Source organism: Rhipicephalus sanguineus, chromosome 5, assembly GCF_013339695.2.
Source record: "Rhipicephalus sanguineus isolate Rsan-2018 chromosome 5, BIME_Rsan_1.4, whole genome shotgun sequence".
NCBI lineage: Eukaryota > Metazoa > Arthropoda > Arachnida > Ixodida > Ixodidae > Rhipicephalus > Rhipicephalus sanguineus.
Genome location: NC_051180.1, coordinates 59,924,557 through 59,945,026, shown reverse-complemented (window position 1 = coordinate 59,945,026; position 20,470 = coordinate 59,924,557). Strand labels below are relative to the sequence as shown.

The following is a 20,470-nucleotide window of genomic DNA, read 5'->3' as shown; positions in this document are numbered from 1 at the left end:
AGAGTGAATGCTCAGTGTCTACTTATAGACAACTATTCTAACTTGTAGTAAACACGACACAAAGGTATACCCATAGGATTTATTTAGTATAAGAACGAAATTAACAATGAAAACTTTCATAAAGATAATAAAGAACTGGGACACATCGAACTAAGGCGATGCATTTTAATGGTCGTCTCTTTACATTGCCGTGGACAAGAAAATCGGGCTACAGGAGCGAAAGCTAAAACGACAGTGCAAAGGAACCCGATTGGAGGGAAAATGAACAACTTCGAAGCACTTCAACTTTTCATTTCCCCGAAGATCAATTCGTCGCTAAATGGCAAGGAAGTGGGGTATAGTAAGACCCGCTAGACGTGAAAAGAAGTACCGACTCGTCAATGCTAAAACAAAAAGAAGAGAGAGAGGAGAAGACAGCAAAAGAGCGGCCAGAAACACAAAGAGAAACCTAACGATAGGCAGGATCAATTAGCTACGTACGATTCTGTTTTTCTTTCGTCGTGTTACTTTCCCGATCTTTAGGATCGCTCCACGTCGAAGTATCTGCGTGCGCTGTGCGCCATTCGGCGGGTCAGAGAGAGAACTCGCGAGTGCCGGCTTTTACATTATCTGCGGTCCTGGTTTCCCTTGGCCTTAATGAGCTGTGAGAAGGCCACAAATGAGCGCAGAATCTGAGTGGAAATCGGGATATGAAGATAAAATGAGCGCCGCTTCCTCCCCTCCACCTCGCGAGAACAATCGCAGAATGCGAGGCAGTCGATTGGCGCTGAGTGCGCCCCCCAGAATGGAACCGGAGAATGATATCGGTCTTCGTTTAGTATTCGAGCTACCCGTTGTGTTATTTCCAATAAAAAAAACAAAGAACAAGAAAGGCGGAAGAAGGAGGGGACAGGCCGATTCGGCAGAAATTCTTCTGACCGGTTATCGGAATGAACAATGCACGTACAGTGCACGCTCTTGCCGCCAGGAACAATCTGATTGAGGCCCCTTCCTGACCGGTAGTGCCGAATAGCCGGAATTGTCTTTCCGGCTCGCGTATTACTGGAGCACTAATGAAGAAACAAGAGCCTTTTACTTTTTTTTTGCGTCTTCCTTGCTTTTTAGTTATTCGTGCCTTGCTTTTGACATCAGACTTTGTTCATTTGCGACGTAATTTCGTCTTCTCCGTGTTCCGAAGATAGGGCGTATTTCCTTGTCTAGATGAGGCCTAGAGATTTATCTCCAGGAGACTGTCGAAGGGAAATATAATGTGCGCAGATTTGCTGCGTTTATTTTAGCCCGTGGTATGGTACTTTGCGAAAGTTATATCCTGAAAGTTCTGTCACGGCCGCTGGATAAAAAGCGCACGGGTACGGCCTGCCGCGTGCTCTGAAACCGGCGTGACGGGCCTAGTTTCCCGGAGCACCGCCGCGGCGCCACCGGGCGGGGACGGGTTTCGCGGACGCCCGCGGGATCACATGCGCGGCGCGCTTGTGGCAGTTATGCTTGGGCGCGTGCGTCTTCATGTGACGCCCGAAATCCTCTTCTAAAATTTATCTAGCGAGTACACATCAGTCAATTACCGATATTTCTTGTTCATTCTTGCAGCGCTTGGGACTTTTTGTTCTTGCCTTGCCAAAGAAGCAACTTCGCGCACCGATCGCTTTTTGCAGAAGTAATCGCGTGGGCATATTTTTCTGGTATCCTAAAGACCACAACTAACCAACTTGGAGGCGCTGCACCTTTCTTAACGCATCGAAATTCTTTATTTTGGCTCTGAGTATGTAGACTCAGATTTATTCATTTCATTTCAAAAAAATGTTATCTCAGAAACTGCAGCGGCCACTGTTTATTGACACGAAATAAGATAAACTTCTTCCTTCCTTCAGACATGTTTATAGTACACATACGGTACGGTATCGCGTGCAACTGCCATGAAATAATGCTTATCATATGTGCGACCATCTCATAGAAGGAGATTCGAGTCACTTTGAAATTTCAGTGACTACATCTTCAATACTGACAATTGGGCGAACGGTCAGACGGAAAGAGTGATGAAAAGGCTGAAAAACACACGAACACAACTGCTTGCATTCCTGCGCCTTTAAGTAGTTCTGTTTCTTCCCCTTACGCCGTTTTTATGATCGTGTAACGAATTCAACAGGTAACATAAAATCTTGACAAAATGTGAGAAGTTATTTTATTTATTATGAATTCAGGGCTCATCCCTGCCAGCTGCAAACGGCGGCTTGTTGCAAACGTCGTTGAAATCCAGCGGCCGTGACACCACCTTCCCGTTTTCTCTTATCGCTCGTTTTTTTTTTTTTAGTTCCCACCTTTCAGCCCGCGGCACCTTTGTCATCGGTTCCGGTTGTTTCCGAACGCTGTGGCATTGCGGTGGCGTGCGTTGCCCCGCAATGCCATGTGGTACTGATGTTGGTTGCCGTGAAAAGCATGTGTACTCCTTTTATTCAGATAATTGAGTTGTCTGTGGTCATTAGCGGTACGGGCCACAGACTCAAACTTACCTCAGCAAAACATGCGGAGACAAAAAAGTGCATAAAAGCGGCTGGTGGGCGGCGACAAGATTTAATTTCAAACAAATATACGTGGCAGCCAGCACACACATTGCGAGCGATTCACAGGAACAAAGTTAAGGTGGGTCGCTTTTGACAGCTATACGGTAAAAAACAACAAAAAAAGGGGGGCGGGGGCTGAGGTAAACGCTTTCTTTATACTCGTCTCTGCTTTCTTCTTATTTTTTATTATTGTTTTGTTATGCCTCCAGCTTGTGAGCCCAAATTTTGGCTTCCCATGTCTACTTCCAGTCTGTGCAGACCATAAAACTTTTCGTTTTGGTCCTTTGACGTTAGCCACTGTACAGGCACTGGCGAATCTTCGTTGCACACGAACGTGATTGTCTTCTGGCAGTCTCCGTCATGTGGTCGTCACTTCTAATGAATATATAATTCCGCAGCCTTTTCAACAAAGTTACGAGGAATGCGTCACTATATTTGTAGAATCCGCTAGCATCAAGCATCCGAAGCTGAATCACTTTTCGGCACGGTATCATACATCATGAAAAAGATTCAACGTATGTTTTTACATGCACTTCCTGTGTATAAAGAACATGAACGTGTATTGCCAGATGTTTCAAATAAATACCTGTCAAGCATTTTCAGAAAGGCGCTGAAGAAATGTCACGGAAATCAATATGTTCAAACAACAAACGATGCACTCATTACACGCACATAAATATAAAAACCACTTTTTCACACATTCAGCGCCATATAATGTTGCTACGCGCATTGTGGAATATTCTTTCAGACACAAAGCAAAAGGTTAGTCCTGGAAAAAAAAAGTGCCAGGAGTGCCAGGAGCTCGGCACGTACACGGAAACCTAAGTGGCTATCTAGCCAGATTACGCGAACGGACTCAACTGAATGCATGATATGTCGTGACTGCGAAAGATGAGATGGAAAAAAACAGCTTGGAACAGCTGAGTGAGATCGCTGCTACGACCATCACCAACTAATTTGCTGCGGCTGCTGCCCCAACGGAGCCGCCGGCACCCGTTTCCCCTTCCCCGCCCCGTCGCGCCGCAGCGGCCGCAACTGCAACTAGGGCCAACACGCGCTCTCCCATAGAAAGGCGCCCGACGCGGCAGGCCGTACCGTGCGCTTTTTATCCAGCGGCCGTGGTTCTGTTTTAGTGAAACTTTGCGCGAGCTTTAGACAACTGCGTTGTTTCTTCGAGCTATGGGTCGTGTTGGTTTTTTAAGGCTTTTCTGGAAGCAGCAGCACCCTCCCTAAGCTTTCATTTCGCTAACAATGGGAGGTTAGGTGCCAATAATTAGCCAAGTTCTTGCCCGGTGTTCTTTGAAAAAGAAAGTAAAGCATTTTTCGGCTTTCCGAATGACCTTGCCCCGTTAGTTACTGCAAGAACAGTGAGGCTTATAGCTCACAATGTGGGTGTTTGCAATCTTTGGATGCTTTTCATATTGCCGACCATAGTACGTAAACATATCTAATGGAGCATAATACTGTGAAATAACTTTTGCAGAAAAGATCATGGTGTTCAAAAGTTCGTGTTAAAAAGTATTTTTTACCGATTTGACCGTAGCACACAGCTACAAAGCTAAACAAAGCGACGTCGCTACAAAACTGCTTCTTCGTGCTACAGTCGGATGGATGTCAATCTTAACGTAAATTTTTGCAAGCCCGGCTCACTAACACGCGTACCACGCGTAAAAAACCTTTTCTTGCGTACGAAAATTCTCAGTAGACTTCTGTTGAGGAAAAGAGGAGTTATTCAGGCAACGCCACTACCTGGAATACTTTACGAATTTCTTACGACAAAAAACAACCATTCATCTATGCGTTATAAATTTTGAGTATACTCAAGTAATGCAGGTAGCTTCCCTTAAACCCCAAGTAATTCATGTAGATTAAGACTACACTGCAAATAAAGCAAACACAAGCGACAGTTGGCACGGCTGTGTTCGTGCCCACTCTTCTTTGTGCTTGTTTTACTTGCGCTGTAGTCTTAGTCATGTTGAACCAACGAGCTCAATTTTCAACCCTGCTAATTCATCGAGGTTCATCAGCACTAAATGAGGCAGACTCTACGGTCATCACGAAGGCGTGCAGTTATCTCTCGCTTTAACACACTCACCCAGTGTGATGAGGTTGGCGTAGGAGAGGGAGGGGCACTTCCCCCTGACGTATGTGACGTCGCATTTGTACTGGCCCTCGTCGGCCAATCGCAGCGGGAAGATCTCGAGCTGCGCGGTCGAGTTGCGCAGGAAGAAATCGGCCCGGTCCGGGTTGGCCAGCTCCTGGAGCGGCTTCTCCACGTCATTGCTGTACAAGTAGATGCGCTTCCACACGTCAGACACGTTCTTGGTCCACGTGATGAAGTACACGTTCCCGCAGCGCTTCACGTCCACATCACAGGGCAGCCGCACCGACTCGCCCACCAGGCCCGTCACGGTCGTCTCTTGGCCTGCAAGAGAACAGGGCCCGTGTTCACAAAATGCTATACGCTCTAATTCTTCTTAAGAGGTATTTTCAGACAACCGCGATACTGGACACATCATTAGCGACGCTGGCGCTAGCCGATGATAAGGCACATTTACAAGCAAAAAGATTCGGAAAGTCGGCTCCACTCAACCAACACTGCGTGAACGGTTCACTCACATCTGTCCGCAGCGAACAAAAAAGATGCCCTCTTCAAGAGAGTGGTTAGCGGGGCTTGTTGCTACAAGGACATAAAAGTGTAAGCAACGCGAAAGCTTTATGGAGATAAAAAAAAAAAAAACATAGCACGCAAGCGCTGACTTCGAAAAAAGCAAGTTGTCAGACTGTGCTAGTTGGTAATCCATTTTCAAGAAAGAGCGAACAAACGCTTATTGCTGGAATGCGAACGATATAGCCAGTTATGGCGTAGAAAAGCAAAAAAAAATAACAAAAAGAAAAAAAAAACATGTAGCAAACACGGAAAAGTGGATCACTTGGGGTTTGCATGTCTGCAAGTAGAGCCCTTCCCGGCCATCGCTTGCCTGGAATTCCAAGTCCATTACTTTTCCATGTTAGTAATATCTTTTCTTGTTTCTCTAGGCCACCTCTGGTTATATATTTCACATTCGCACAATGCGAAAAAAGTAGGGTTAGAAGTATTGAAATTACATATAATGGGGCGAATGCTTATAACAAAGAACCAACTACGTAACAACAATTGAAAGGTTATCAAAACACACCACGCAAGAAACATGACCAATAGATTTCATATATAGCATTACTGTAGCATCCTGCTCGGGAACGTTCCGTGACTGGAATAAGAGCAAAAGGCAAAGATTATTTTAAAATGAGTTCACAGAATCGAGGTCGCTGGAAGGATTTCAATGAAATAGTCATAGCGCTGAAAACAATAGGAAAGCTGTGTGTGCCGTTCCCGTCTCCTTTCCTCTTTTTCTTTCGACTGCGTCTCGCAACAAATAAGGAAGAGACACCTATGATTGATCTCACGAACGAGTGTTCAACGATTCCCAAGACAGCTGTCGAAGAGGGTCTGACAAAGGAAGTACTGCGAAGAGAAAAGAAGCGGGAAATCGTGAGGAGAAACAATAAGCGACGCAATATAAAGGCGAGAAGGGTCCGAAAAGAAAGCACTGCAATTGGCGTACGTGTTTGTGCACTTTTTCTTTTTGCTAGCTTTTCAATTGGCGAGTTGAAACGTGGTCCGACAGAAGAATAAGGCGGAGGTTCCACTGGCAGCCGCTCGATACACTGTCTTCCCTCTCTTCTTTACTTCATTTCGTTTGCTCTCTCCCTCTCTCTCTTTCTAGATCGTTTTACAGCTTTGCTTCTGCTCTTCCATCTTTCCCGCTTTGCCACGGTGTGCTGTTGCAGCGTGTCTTATTGCTCGCCCCGTAACTGCGAAAAGTCGTTCCTTGGGGCCGCGAATTTGTCTTTAGATGATGAATGGTTGTGTCCGGTGCCTGATCACAACCTTCGAACCGCCGGGTGCGACTCGCTCTCGCAACTAGCGACGCTCAAGATTAACGTCTTAAACTCACGCCCCTTCGATGCTTGTCGTCGTCTAGCACTTGGTTCTCGAACTGCGCCACTTCTTTCTACATTTCTCGGTTGTTTCTTTTTAGCTTATGTTTGTCTGTCACCTTTTTTTTATCTTGTAGTTTGTTACTTTCTTTGCTCTCACTCTCTCTCTCTCTCTGTTCCTGCGCTCCTCGCTGCCTAAGTGAGAAAAAAAAGAAGAAAAACTGAAGCAATTCGCCCAGAAGACGCCACGTGAGCTAGGAAATAAAGCCATGGCATCAGTTTTCTCTCCTTCTATATTGCTTTCTTTCAACACGTTAAAAACGATCAATGCTCAAGGCTCAGGGTCTAATCCGGTGCTATTACGAGGCCAATATTTGCGCAGTCTTTCATATTGAAGTAACAGTAGATCGGAGGTAGCCTGATCATAAAAAGCATCTATAAAAGCATGAAAAACTGTGACCATGCTTTTTTTCTGCCAAGTGGTCTTGGAATAGAGAAATTCAGTAAAAATATTAGAAAATGTCCGCAAGCTATCGTAGAAAGTGTGCATATAAACAGCTAGTATTTTTTTTTCACGTGCTTAGATTCACTGAGTAAATACTAGTTTCTAAACCAAGCAACAATGTTTGACAAGAATGCTCGAGGAGTGCGCAAGCAGAACATGACAAATATAGTTTGAACAAATTGTTCTAATGAATTAATGAACACGTCTATCTGTGATTTGTTTATCCTATTCAAACAGCCCATATGGCAATTCGTCTGAATATCGAAGTCGCATTCTCCAAAATGTCACTAATGAAACCCGTCATGCGCATTTCGCGCAGTTTTCTCAGCTTTGAAGGACGCGAAGATTCAAGTTTCATCGTCCATATTGTACGATTCAGTGCAGTTGTAAAGCGTGCGTCGACTGTTATTACTACTGAACTTCAGCGTAATCGTTTGTTCCGTACGCTCAGCAACATGCCGTTGCTGCGATACGGCAACCCAACGCACGCATGACATCGCATTACGACTCGTATATGACATGGTTTCTTAATATACTGGCCGTGTCATCAGTTCCCCGAGCGCATTCCTAATTGACCCATATACGAATGGCCATTACACATCACTATGAAAGTGACTACATAAATTACGGCGTGGCATCAAGCTATTGACGTAAGCCATGTACAACTTTGATTACGAGTGGTGGCTTTCGTCCCCTAGAGGATTTCCTACTGCTGAGCTATGACGTGCATTGACCGTAGAGTTCCCTGGCTCTGATAAGCTACTTTATCCTTAATCCTACGTTGACCTTAATCTCTAAGCCTTCTTGCCCGTTTATAGCCGGTCACCAAGAGCATGCCCGCAACTGCCGACAAATGCTTTGATCAGTTGATTATTCTTTCACACTGATCCCGACGCACAGCATTGGCTGTTTCACATAATTCCCGCTCTCAACATTGCGAACTTCAGTGCGTGCATCATGCGCCAGTACCCATAACTTAAAAGTGTGCTTTTATGGAACGCAAGTTCGACGTGTGTAAAATGAACTCTCTTTTAAAAAAATCCTCTCAGCGAAGTTTTGGCGGTACAGTTGTGCTTGGATTCATACTCGGAATGTTTAATCATTTTTCTAAGTTTATCGTTGGGCCTAAACTATAAAAACATTTTTCTATAGCAACAAATTGAGCTGGTTAAAATGAGGCATCAATCCTCAATGTTTTCACGCCACAATTGTTAGAAATGCTCGTATGATTAATAGAACGTTCTAGTAGGTGTGCTCCCGTGAAACGAGTGCATAACATATTCTATCGAAGGGCGTACTGACCACTTCCGAAAATAAAGACGTGTTATAAATTTCATAATTCTTTGGATTCAGCATTTGTTCGTACTGTAATCTACAGGATTTGCCACCATTTAAACCTTGCTGACTCCTGTAGAAAAAGAAAGTTGCTGACATATCTAAAGCACTGTTTCTAGAGTTGTTCGTGAGTCTGCACACTTTTTCTCTCTCTCCCTCTATTCATTTCTTTTTTAATTTTTTCTTCCCTTCACCCACACATTTGTGTAGTGTGGTGAATGACATTTTCCGGTCTGGTTGCCACCTTTCCTTTCTCTCTCTCTTTTTTTTCATTTTTCCCTCTCTTGCGGGATACTTTTCCGTTATTATGAAAGAATGCTTTCCTGACGGTATCTGTATAATACTTTGTTTCTGTTTATTGCTGGCGCAACGCGCGAAATGTCCATACAACAAGAATACACCTGCCTTTCTCCCACTTGACGCTATTTCCTGCGATTCTGCTGTTTTAATCAAATCGACTTTCCTGAGAAAGAAAAAAAAAAGTATAACAAGATGCTGTGCGGAAGAAACAATGGCCTGCCAAAGAGCCTCGCGGATTTAAGACATCGCATCAACGCCAGCAGGCGCGGAGACATTTGGCGTGCCTCCAAAGTATCACGGCAGAAAAAAAAAATGCAACGCAGCCGCGACGCGTTACGACGAAAAATGAGACCATAAAAGGTCGGCGAATGGGCTGCACACCGCAGATTGTGTTTATGTGCGATGTTTTCTGTGCGGGCCGCTAGCAAAGAGTCAGGAAAGGTGTCGACAAGCAAATGGGGGAGCGAGAAAGAGTTTTGTGGTTTTAGGCAACAGCCTCTGCTTATAGCTGCAAGTGTACTTTCCATTCCATTTCCCTCTCTTGCAGCCTTTGCTTGCTGACGATCTCTTGATGTTTCATTCGAGTAGTGCTGATTGTAGTAAAGTGGTATGTGTAACGAAAAAGCCCAGCCGACTGTAATCAACCTATACTCAGCTCCTGGATAAACGAAGTACTACATTTTAGCAGTTTATTCAGTAGTAGTTGTTGTTTTTGCTGTTGTTGTTGTTGATGATGATGGCGATGATGATGATGTTTAATGGGATGAAGACTTGCCCTTGAGGTATAACTTGAGGTATATGTGTATGTGTTGTTGTAGCTGTTGTTTATTTAATATTTCGGCACACACCTCTGCGAAGTTGGTCAACATCGTTTTTTGGGAAAAGGTTAAAATCTATTAGCACAAAATTTACTTATTATGAACCTCCTGAAAATGACTTTCAGTGCGCAAAGAACAATAAGGTCAATCAATTTACTGTCATTATTCGGGCGGTCATCAATGGAGTAGTAAAGCGTACATTTAAATATATTGTAATAATAAACAAGTCAGTAAAGAGAAAGCTGTAGATATTCCGCTAAATAAAAAAGATGAAACTTTGTATAGTTTGTCACTCAGCTTGTTATAAAGCAAAACTCAAGGAAGATTTCTACAGTAACTAGACCTTTCCCTTTTTTTAGATATGCTGCAACGAACTGTGCACAAGCGCAGTGAGGGCAATCCTTGTTATTTACTGCATCCAAAACTTTCAAAAGAATAAAATTTACGTGCAGACGTAGTCGTGTTGCACATACATTAGTAATTCCATATAACTTGTTGTGTAGCTCTCTTTTTCAGCATGTAATTGCAGCAGTTGAGAGTTCACGCCTCGAGCCACCAAGCGCACATTAATTACTTTCGTGCAGCAAATGAAAGAACCTTTCTGCTCCTACTCTTCATAACAAAGTTCGGATGTACAGTGCAGTCATTTTATTCTGTTTTAAGGTTCGAGAGGAAACCTTTGGTACTATTAAAATACAAATGCATGACATCTGCAAATAAATAAATCACATTTAACCATTCCTTCTCTATACGACAACCGCCCCCCCCCCCCTTTATTTTATTTTTTTCATCCTCGAAAAAAAAAGCAGGAATGAAAACTGCTCATGGTGAGGACAGGAGAATTACACGGACGAAAGAATTTATTTTTCTTCTTGTTCGATAGCATTAACGAACAATAAAGAGATGACAAACGACCTTACATTTAACATGCGGCTATATGATTACAACACTAATATAATTTGCTCGCCACGTCCGTAGAATCGCGCAAACTATTCCAACTTGAGAGAAACGGAGGATTCACATTACGGTATTGTAACGAAGGAAGGCATATATCTGCGCTGCGCCGCTTCTAAGTGTATTACTGTTTCTATTCCTCGACGGCCTGTTTTCGGTTTCATAAATCTAATTTTACGTAGGCGCCTTGTTCCGTCAGCATTCCGTTGCAGATCGCCGAATTTCCTTACCTGCTGCGAGTAGAATAAAAAAAAACGACAGAAACGATTCACAGAGAAACGCAATTGATCTTCTTTCTTTTTCAGTTCTTTCTTTTTTTACTGCGCTATAAATCGTAACTAATCGCTGCTGCGCGCATATGGGACAACCGAGCACCATGTCCTTTTTTTCTTTTCTTTCGTCTTATCGCTATTGTCTCAACAAACCCAAAGCGATCAAATAATACTTTACATAATCACCACTGCTGACAAAAAAAGAGAAACCGAGGTTGCTTCTGTTGTCCCGCTCTTTCTTTTCCAGTTATGACACTAATTCTGGTACATCTTCCTCTCTCTCTCTCTCTCTCTCTCGGAAGCTTCGCCTCGCACAGTGCGGCCGGCCGCAGTTTTATCCGAGTGCAGGACGACCGACTTTGCCTTGAAGCGCGGCAAGCTTTCGCCGTGAGAACAAAATTAATCTCTCTCCGAGCTTCCATTCGTCTTCCTTTCGTTGTGTGCGTTCGTCCTCTTTGTTTCTTCCGGCCGGCATAGCTCGCTGGCTCCTCTCCCTCTTTTTTCTTGTCTCTCTCTCTTCACGTTTGCCTTCACTCAGCCGAATTAATCGTCGCGCTTTTCTGCTTCCGCTGCGCGTCTTGAAGGAATTTTTCCGTCTGTGTGCCGGCCCGAACACATTAGTTCCTCGTTCAGTCCTTTGCCGGCTCGTCTAAGACATGTTTCCTCTCTTTTCTTGTCCCTTTATACTTTTCGTGTTCTTTCTGGGGCGAAAGAATACAAAAGGAGCATTGAACCACACGAGGCAAATTGGATTTAAAGAGCCAAGCCGTCTGAGCATAATCCAAACATGGCCCGCCTTTGAGGAATCCGAGGACGCGCTGAGGCGTCGCAGTCCTTTTCACTGCTGGGCGGCACGAAGTTCTTGATCTCGACGATTTCTCAACAATCTGCTGCGTCACATTGGAAACTTGCGTTATGACGTTCTTATCTACTGTGTGTATTTCTTCTGCGTCGTTTAAGGCGCACAGCTCAGGGGACACTAACACCGGAATATTAAAGCACGTTTCTTTACTTCTAAATATCTGCGCTCGCTGAACAAATATGCATTTTTAAAAAAAGACTTTAAGTATGTAGCGTTCAAGTTTATACTCAATAATACTATGCTTCCAGAGACACAGCGAGAGACGGCACCTTATCTGGAAAACACGTCTGCGTCGACAGCTGATGCCACGACCCCGAGAAACTAAGAATCCGCTGGAGCGTTCAGTGACTCCTTGCTACCGCCAGCTTTGTAACAACATTCTGCACGAAAACTTTTCTACGAATTCGTGTTTTCTCTGACGCAGAGCATTAGAACGGCGAAGTACAAGCACATCTAATACACGATACGAATGTTCGCGCTTGAAAGTAAGCATTTGCGCGGTAAAGGTTGCATGGTCTTCTATCTCGAGACAATATGCCTTCCATTGAGCGAGCAATTCAAGAGTGTGCCGGAGCGTTACAGTACTACTTCGCTCAATACTCATCAAACACCGAAGGAGGAGGAGGAGGAGGAGGAGGAGGAGGAGGAGAAGAAAGATAGGGAGGTTAGCCAGTTCTCAGACCGGCTGGCTACCCTGTGCTGGGGGAAGGGGAAGGGGGAGTGAAAGATGATAGAAAAGAGATGTTACAAAAAGAAGAAAAAAGAACAATAGCACGATAAACGACACTGCTTAAAGTCTGTCTGTGAGACTAGTTTTGCGCAAAAAGCGCAGTAACGCTTTTAAAGCTTTCTGTGCCGAGGATGGTTTCGGCCAGTGTCCTAAGATCTTTTCCTCCGACAGTGGACGATTGTCAAGTCTGTTTAACACTTTGGACAGTTCTTCTCTTTGTGTACTGAAGCGAGGACACTCACAGAGAAGATGGGTGACCGAAAGTGTCCACCGTGCTTGTACGTGTGCTGCGTTAAAATGATATCTTTTAAGCTCACAAAATTCAGGACTGTATATATGCACATGCATTCTTCTTTCTTTCATAAATTTCATCTATATCCTAACAACCAAGTGGAATAGGGTAGCCCTCGGCAAAAGATAGCAAGGCCAACTCCTTCATTTATTTTTTCTATTAAAAGAACACTGTTACACTTCTAGGTACAGTGCACATGATTAAGATCTTGCTTTCTGTAATTTTGATGTATTTTGTGAAGACTCGTGTGTTAGGTATTTACGACTCTTGTACTGTTAGCTCCGAAGAGCGTGATAGCATGCTAGTTTTGAAGTTAAAGCACCTTTTACCTTAAGAGAAGTACTCTCGCAGCTATTATCAAATGATAATGGGCAACTATGTCCGTCGCATTCGGGCAAATTATCGAACAGTCTGCTTGCTTCGGATAATGCAACAACGACGCGGTTTGTTACTGTCGAGTTATGAAAAGGAAATGCTACACCTGCGGCGACCAATTACTGTCCTTCCGCAGAAGAAACAGTACTAAATAAACATCATTTCGGATTTCGTGCAAACACAAGACGCTTTATAAGCTTACCCATCCACGCCAGTTTTTACGCGCAAGCGCATTTCTTGACCCGCATTATTCCGCGTAAATTCGCACATAACAAGCACTTTTCGTATATTACCATTTCGTATATTATTATATTGTATTTGGAAGCTAATCTGTTCAGTATACACCCCACTCAAAAATTGGTCACATTTAACAGTAAATTAAAAGAAACATTTTAGATGTCACACTGCTGAAAGTAAATAAAATAATTTGACGTTATGTGTCCAGTGAACACTCTCTTGTAGCATATTTATCTTTATTATGCTTATCTTTACCACCTTCAAATATTTAGTTATTTATAATTTTACAGTATATGTAATATTTCAATATTATTTGATTTCTTTATGCCGTCTTGTAAAACACAGAGAAATAGAGTAGTCGAGAGGTTTTCATCTCCGTTGTGTAAGAGGCCTTCTAAGTATTTTTGCCAGATTTGCACTCAATACAACAGTGTTCCGTGCAGTATTTCAAAAAAGCAGTGAAATAGTGGCAATTACCGTTATGTCATGACAAAGCATAACTTTTCCGCTTAGAAGTTCTCTTTTTATATCATAACTGCTCTTTACTTCAGTTTCTTTCTCTTCTTTTTCATCTCTGCTACCACTACGCCTGAGAAGCAGGCTAGAACATAGCAGTGTAAACTGGCTTCTTAGCTATTGTTTCACAATTGATTTATCACAGTCCTGAGCACCATCTATGGCTATGGTGAACAGGGCTCGGCAATCTGCACAAGATCTCTACTCCTTGGAGTAAGGTGGCCACTAGTTTCCTGGCATGGTATCCAAAATAACGTTTACCTAATCGTTTTCAGCGCTCGTTTTCGTCAGTTCTTTCTTGGTGTCTCGTCGTGCTGCGCAGTTTTTTCTGAAGATTTTCCCGTATCAACTTGCCCAACTTCCAGCCCTTGTTACTTAATCATTTGCTAAGTACGGCAATGTGTTTATAGCTTAAACTCACAAAAACAAGAAAGACTTCATTGAATTAGAGGGTAATACTTCTAGCAATGCTGCGGTTAGAGTCGTTATGTTCACGATAATGTGAATGTATCTTTGCAGCACACACGGATTGGAATAGAGCTACACGCTTAATCAGGTCCCACTTAAAACACTATATATAGCCAGAAAACCGGACATTTTTCGTATGGTTTTCTGCATATAGCCAGCATTTAACCAGAACCTGTAAGAGTGTAGTGTTAGTAAGTTCCCCGAGACAGCTTTTATGCCCATGCCAATGGCAGGTTTTATCTAGACTAGCAGTAATGTAAGCTGAACTGTATAAGACGCTGTAATTTAAATACACAGCATGACGTCCACCATTCGTTATTATGCTGAGGTGTAAATGCAGCGCCAAGGTATAGTAATATCACTGGAAAACATTTTCTCGGTTCTTTTATAATTTTTTTCTTGTGATTTAGGTCGTTTCCAGCATGGACAAACGAAAAGAAAAGCCCCACTAGTAAGGGCGTCAAGCCAAGCGTTGAAATTGAATGCACGTTCGGCCCCAGTAAGGCTGTTTTCTAGCAGGGATATAGTAATGACTGCGAACATTTTCACCTGCCTCCCTGAAGCACTGTTAAATCATGAAGACTGAATGAGATACAAAAAAAAGCTAACATGGCCTCCGCAGCAATGACAGCGAAGTGAAATTCCGGAGCATGGCCCGGAATACCGTTCGCCGATTCAAAGACTACTAGACAGGCGTCCAAATGTTCGCCGTAAGATGACTTCGCGCGGGAACACCGTTCCCCGTTCCCAATGTTCCGGAACGGACATTTCTTTACCTTGCTCCTGTTTTGTACTCGACGCGTTCCGAAGCATTTAAGGTTACAACCGTGAAAGCACAGACGCCAGAAAGCACAACATCAGCAAGTGAAAATTTTGTAGTAATACACCCCGCCGCTTCTCTGTTTTCTTATTTCGAGAACCCAGGACGACCAAGGGATATTCCGCTCACATTTGTATAACCCCAGACTCTTGTCTTCTTGCTGCACCCTTCCATTAGGAAGGGAAAAAAATCGCTCAGTATGCCTATACGAAAGGCTAAACAGTTCACTGGCCGCTTTTTCTATTCAGCTCATTACGGAGACTGCTAGCTTTCACTAGCGCTGTTAACGTTGGTACTTGCATATGGCATCATCAAGGCAGCGTTTCTGTGCACGTAGACCATTTGACGCCTTCTGGTTGCACTAAAGCAGCATTACGATCCCACCACCATTTGCAGTATCGATGAACGGCAGCAATCGCACCTCTCTCTCAAATTTGTTAAATGGAGGGAGTAAGCAATTTCGCGACCAGATCCCGACCAGATCACGCTAGACGAAGGCATTTGTGAAGCCCAGTGCTCACGCAGCCAGTGAACTACGGTACGTCGTACGGATAAATAAATTGATAACTTCTCGCGCTCTCCTGCTTCTCGGCCTCTCACTGTATGGCGGGCCATTTATCGGTGGTGTCCAGGAAGACTCCGTCGTCCACCGTACCCCCAAGGGTGTTATGATATGCCACTGTTGCGATAATAACACCGTCTCTTTGATAACGTTATCTCATATGAAGTTGTGTTTCGGTCAAACGTCGATCTGCACTTCTGTAAATTGTTCTTCCGCCATCTCGGATTATGACAATAGAGTCAAAGTCGAGTGATCGGAGTCTGTCAGACTCCCCGTTTGTTGGCGTCAATTCGGATGCAAACCATTAATTCCTTTCTTTACTGCGCGTAACACACTACGACGTCTTGTTCTTGCTAAATAATAATCTCCCTATGATCTATGTAATTTATGCAACCTAATCACTAGTATCTACCGAGTCCTGCCGCACGAAGGCGACAGCAATCTAAGTTCAAGTTTCATTGCGCGTAATCGTAAATAACGGGTAACCACGTGCTGGTTAACAAACTCGTTTCCTTTCATACAGTGACGACGAAATGCATTGCGCGTCGTGCCGTTTTCGTTCCGAGATCGATCATCATTGCTCCTTCCTACTGTGGCTTGGCTGGCAGGAGGGCTTCTACCTCTCCAGGCTTTGTTGGAGCACCCGGATCGGAGATGGCAAGGCCGAGGCCCGGCTCTCGGGCGGTAGATTAATCACGCGAAGTGGCCAGGTATAAACGAAGACGAAGATTAATAGCCCTGAGTGCACCCGCAAAAGCACCCGAGAGCCTCAAGCGCGCGGGCAAGCTCTCTTCGAGACCTTAGCGCTGAAGGCGAGTCGTTTTACGGGGGTGCTGCCATTATGGCATCGGCAGCCGCCGTCAGCTTTTTTTTTTTTTTTTCGGCAGCGCCTTCACCTTCGCGCGTTTTCTCGGGGAAGAAAAAGCTAATTGCTTTCTAAAAGAGAGTCACTTCGACGCTTTTTTTTCCCGTGACACGGCTTTTCCCTACTTTCCTGTCGAATTAGGAAGATGATAAATGACGGGAGCTCGGAGGTCGTTTTCGCTTGCCGGAGAGCTTGGTAATGAAGGGTGCATCTTTTCTTTTCGAGAATGTATTCTTGAGCGGTACGCATTGAAACAAAGTTTGCTGAGTCATCTGCCGCTAGGCCATCTGCTGAGGCGGAATTGGGGCGAAATAAGACCACATATTTTGTGCGAGCCCTTGTTCACACGGCCAACAACAAGAGGACATTTCTAAATTTCAGACATATGGTGGTAAAACAAAAACAGTATTGAAATCTGTAGGCGGCAATACCTAATTTAACCCAGCTATTGCTGTAGTGCTATGCTTGTTTGTTGTTGTTTTTTTGCAGGCATGCATGGGTAGAGCCCACCTTCCCCCTGCTTATGATATAGATTTATTTCCTTCAATCGCTTGGAAGCTAACTCAGAGATCAAAGAGAGAGAGAGAGAGAGAGAGAGGGGGGATAGCAGTAGAACTACAGGAAGGCCATTTTGGTTGCACATGATCTCCTACCTTAAACAGGAGGAGGCGAAAGGGGCCATAAGAAAACAAAGACTTGTTCTCGTTGTATTCTACACTGCACACAGATGCGCTTATGCCGTAGTACGCAAAACATATGCTTAAAAATTGGAATTCTATTACGTGATTTCTACATAGAAAATTGAAAAAAGCGCCTAAACAGCTCTAAAATTCAATAAACTGCAGAAACACCAAACTACGTCCTAATTTGCGTTATTTTGCTACTTTTTTAACAGTTCGATAATTGTATCTAAGTACACCTAAAAGCAGACATGACGAATAACGCCAGCGATTCTTAATAGCCTCAGAGGTCTGCAACGGTTGTTCATTGTTCGGCACAAAACGAGAGAAACAGTGCAAGAGGGCGGGGCACTGAGAATCTTTTATTTTTATGTCATCTTCCCATCAACCCCTCGCTCGACTTATTATGTTCTTTACCACGTCATCGCTTTATTTTATTTTCTGCGTTGCAGGCACACCTCACGCAAAATAGTCTTCCGCTGCCGCTTTGAACCGACCAACGGCGACCGGCAAAATCGATGAGGAAAAAAACGGGTCATTATTTTACTCAGTCGCAAGTTCTCGAACCATCGGGGGCACAGCGCGACAACCGCCCGTGTCCCATTTCCTGTCCCCCTTATGCGCTCCGAAAGCGCCTCACCGGCGCTTTTGCCCGACCTCTGACAGTCGGCGCTCCGTTCAATACTGTCGCTGTCATACGCCGTTATCGGTTCAGCGCCGCTACAACGGCTCATCTACGAAGCTCGCTGCACAAAACGCGTCGATTACTGCGACGCAGGCAACGCCAGTTTTCGCCGAAACCTGTTGTCGAGTTTGGGCGCCAATCAATCGCCAGACAGATACATATGTACGACGTATAATCTTGTTTAAGCACAATGTCCTGTTACGCCGGTTCGACCCGAATTTCTGTAACTACGTGTGATGATGTTGAATGCCGTTGTACAACTTCTGACCGAAATAAACATCAAGAAAAGTGAAAGAAGTAAACGAAAAGCGAAACAAAAATTGCAAAGGTCTCTTACACTATCGCTAAGACGACTCGAAGGCGAAAGCCAGGGTGTTGATGCATTAAACACCAAAACGCCCTGTCACAATCCGACACGCCATTTGGATCGCCTTGCTTAATTTCGTGCTTGTCCAGCCCCTTCTAACGTTGCATATTTCATCGGCCTACCGCGCAATCCACCAAGCCCTGGCAGGGTATCATCGAAAGCGCGCCCTTTCAGCCTTACTGGAATAGCCGTCAGCAAGTCGAGTCACGCGAATGCCATTTTTTTATTATCTACTCTCCAGAATGCAAGAACGCCTGTATAATAAGACGCACATTAAAGAGCGGTAAAGAGCGGCAGATGCACAGCTTAGTCCTGAGAATTCGGCAACTGCGTACGTGAATACGAGATAGTAATATTGATTCGTAATATACTGAAATTATACGACCTCACTTCAATTTGAATGTGCACGAAATAGTCAAGGAAAACTACGTGGAAATTATTTTTTACTTGAAACGGCCAATGTTACGCGGCCGAAACGTTCCCTTTCTTGCGGCACGGTTGAAGGCGATGCGGACGGGGCCCGATTACGCTATCGCGTTCTAGTCTTGAAGGGGAAGCTCAAGTGTCTTACAAGCTTTTGTACTTCATGCAGCCTTAGCTTAGCTTCCTGATGTCACTTCCAGTTTTATTATTATCTGGTAACACTTATATTCATATCCTCCGGCGAACGGCGTGAAAACAACGACACTCAAATATGCCGTACATTTTCGTTGAAGATCTCACCAACATGAGAAACTTCCGTCTTACTGTCATGCGTTCGCTTGTGCCAATATTATCATAAACTTCCAAATAAGGTCCGCTGCATTACAACAGTCCAATAACCAATGGCTCAAATCAGTCAGTCTCAATCCAAATTACATATATATACCTAAATAACACATGAGCTCGCCTTGATAAGCAAGATGTTCCGTTGGTTCATTTTGTCAGAAAAGGCTTTGGTCGGCCTTAATAAACTACATATTATTAGTGTAAGCGGTCGGCCAGTAATTATTATATCCATCATGGCTGAAAAACTATGCGAACCATGCCGATTACGTTTCCTGTGTTCTTGATGCACTCTGATGCGTCTGCCTCAAGCATTTTGTCAGCCGGAAAATGCGTTCTACGGTCTGCTAGCGCGGCAGACAAACACTAGAAAACTACTTTTGAAAACCCATCGATATAATTAATAGTCCTGGTTTAAATCAGTGGTGTCAAAATCACGTCACTCGACGAGTTTCCTCCTATCTACCACCGTCGGCAATCTAGAGAAACTTCGCAGCCATGGCAACAAATGCGACGACTTCCAGTCAAATTGTCCGTCAAATAGAACTTCAAATTGCTGCGGGAAAATCAGCAGAAGTGAAAATAAATAAAGCGTGACCATCGAACTGAGCGGCAATATTTCTCCCGCACTTATTGCGCAGGCGCAGTAGACTAAAAATCCGTTCGATGCCGCGAGCGCCGAGAAATGGCCTCGAGGACTTCCGCTTGGTGAGCTCAGAACCGAGTCATTTTTAAAACTGCCAGCGATTCCGGGCACGAAAATAGCCCTGCAATAGCTCTGCCCATCCCTTCTTCATCACACCCTTTTTCCGTGTCTGCTGCGAGCTCCAAAATACACTCGCCTCTTCCACGTCCTGCCGCATCCTGCCTATACCGGACGTCGGACGATGCAGAGGAAATCGTGTAACTGGCGTCACGAAAGCAAAAACAAAAATAAGGCAAAAACAATAATCTAAATGCGAGATGCAGACCTTTTTTCACGCATGCCGATACTGAGACATGTGAAAATTTTCAGTAAGGCGGGTTCAGTGAAAATAGTAATGCATAAAATGTAAGAACAAGCCGCCAGCCTGTGTTGAGTCGGAGTATATGTATGATGCCAGTAAAGAGAAGGATAGTCATAACTGTTTTATGTCTCCGTTCCAAGGCGGTAGAAGTGGTGAAGCTTAATCAAAAGCAACGACTCTGCCAAAGTGTGCAACGCTGACGCGACACGCCAATAAGTACCGTCTGTGTTGGAACTGCCCCGATACGTACATACGTAAGCTCAGTGGGCCTAGCCTGCGCAGTTAGTTACCGTCATGCCGACTTCAGCACTTGAAGAAGAAGAGCGGATTTAAAATGGAATTATTCGTTAGCGTTCATCGGTTGTCGGACAGGTAACTCAATTCTCTAATCTATTTTCTTTTCTTATATACTTTTAATGTTTCTGATATGACAAGGCTGACAGTTTGACTTTTTATTGCTGTATACTAATTGATATGATGACCAGGTTAGCACCGTGTTTATTAGACAGATGGTGA

General features: G+C 44.1%; 1 protein-coding gene across 5 annotated transcripts in view; it reads right to left on the bottom strand.

Annotated features, from left to right (window-relative positions):
- The window catches only part of LOC119393692 (hemicentin-1), a 234,632-nt gene that overhangs the window by 44,619 nt on the left and 169,543 nt on the right, over positions 1 to 20,470 (bottom strand). For all 5 annotated transcript variants that reach the window (XM_049416321.1, XM_049416319.1, XM_049416322.1 and 2 more), the window contains exon 2: positions 4,654 to 4,983. In XM_049416321.1, coding sequence (XP_049272278.1) covers positions 4,654 to 4,983 — 330 coding nt within the window. The remainder of the gene's footprint in view (positions 1 to 4,653; positions 4,984 to 20,470) is intronic.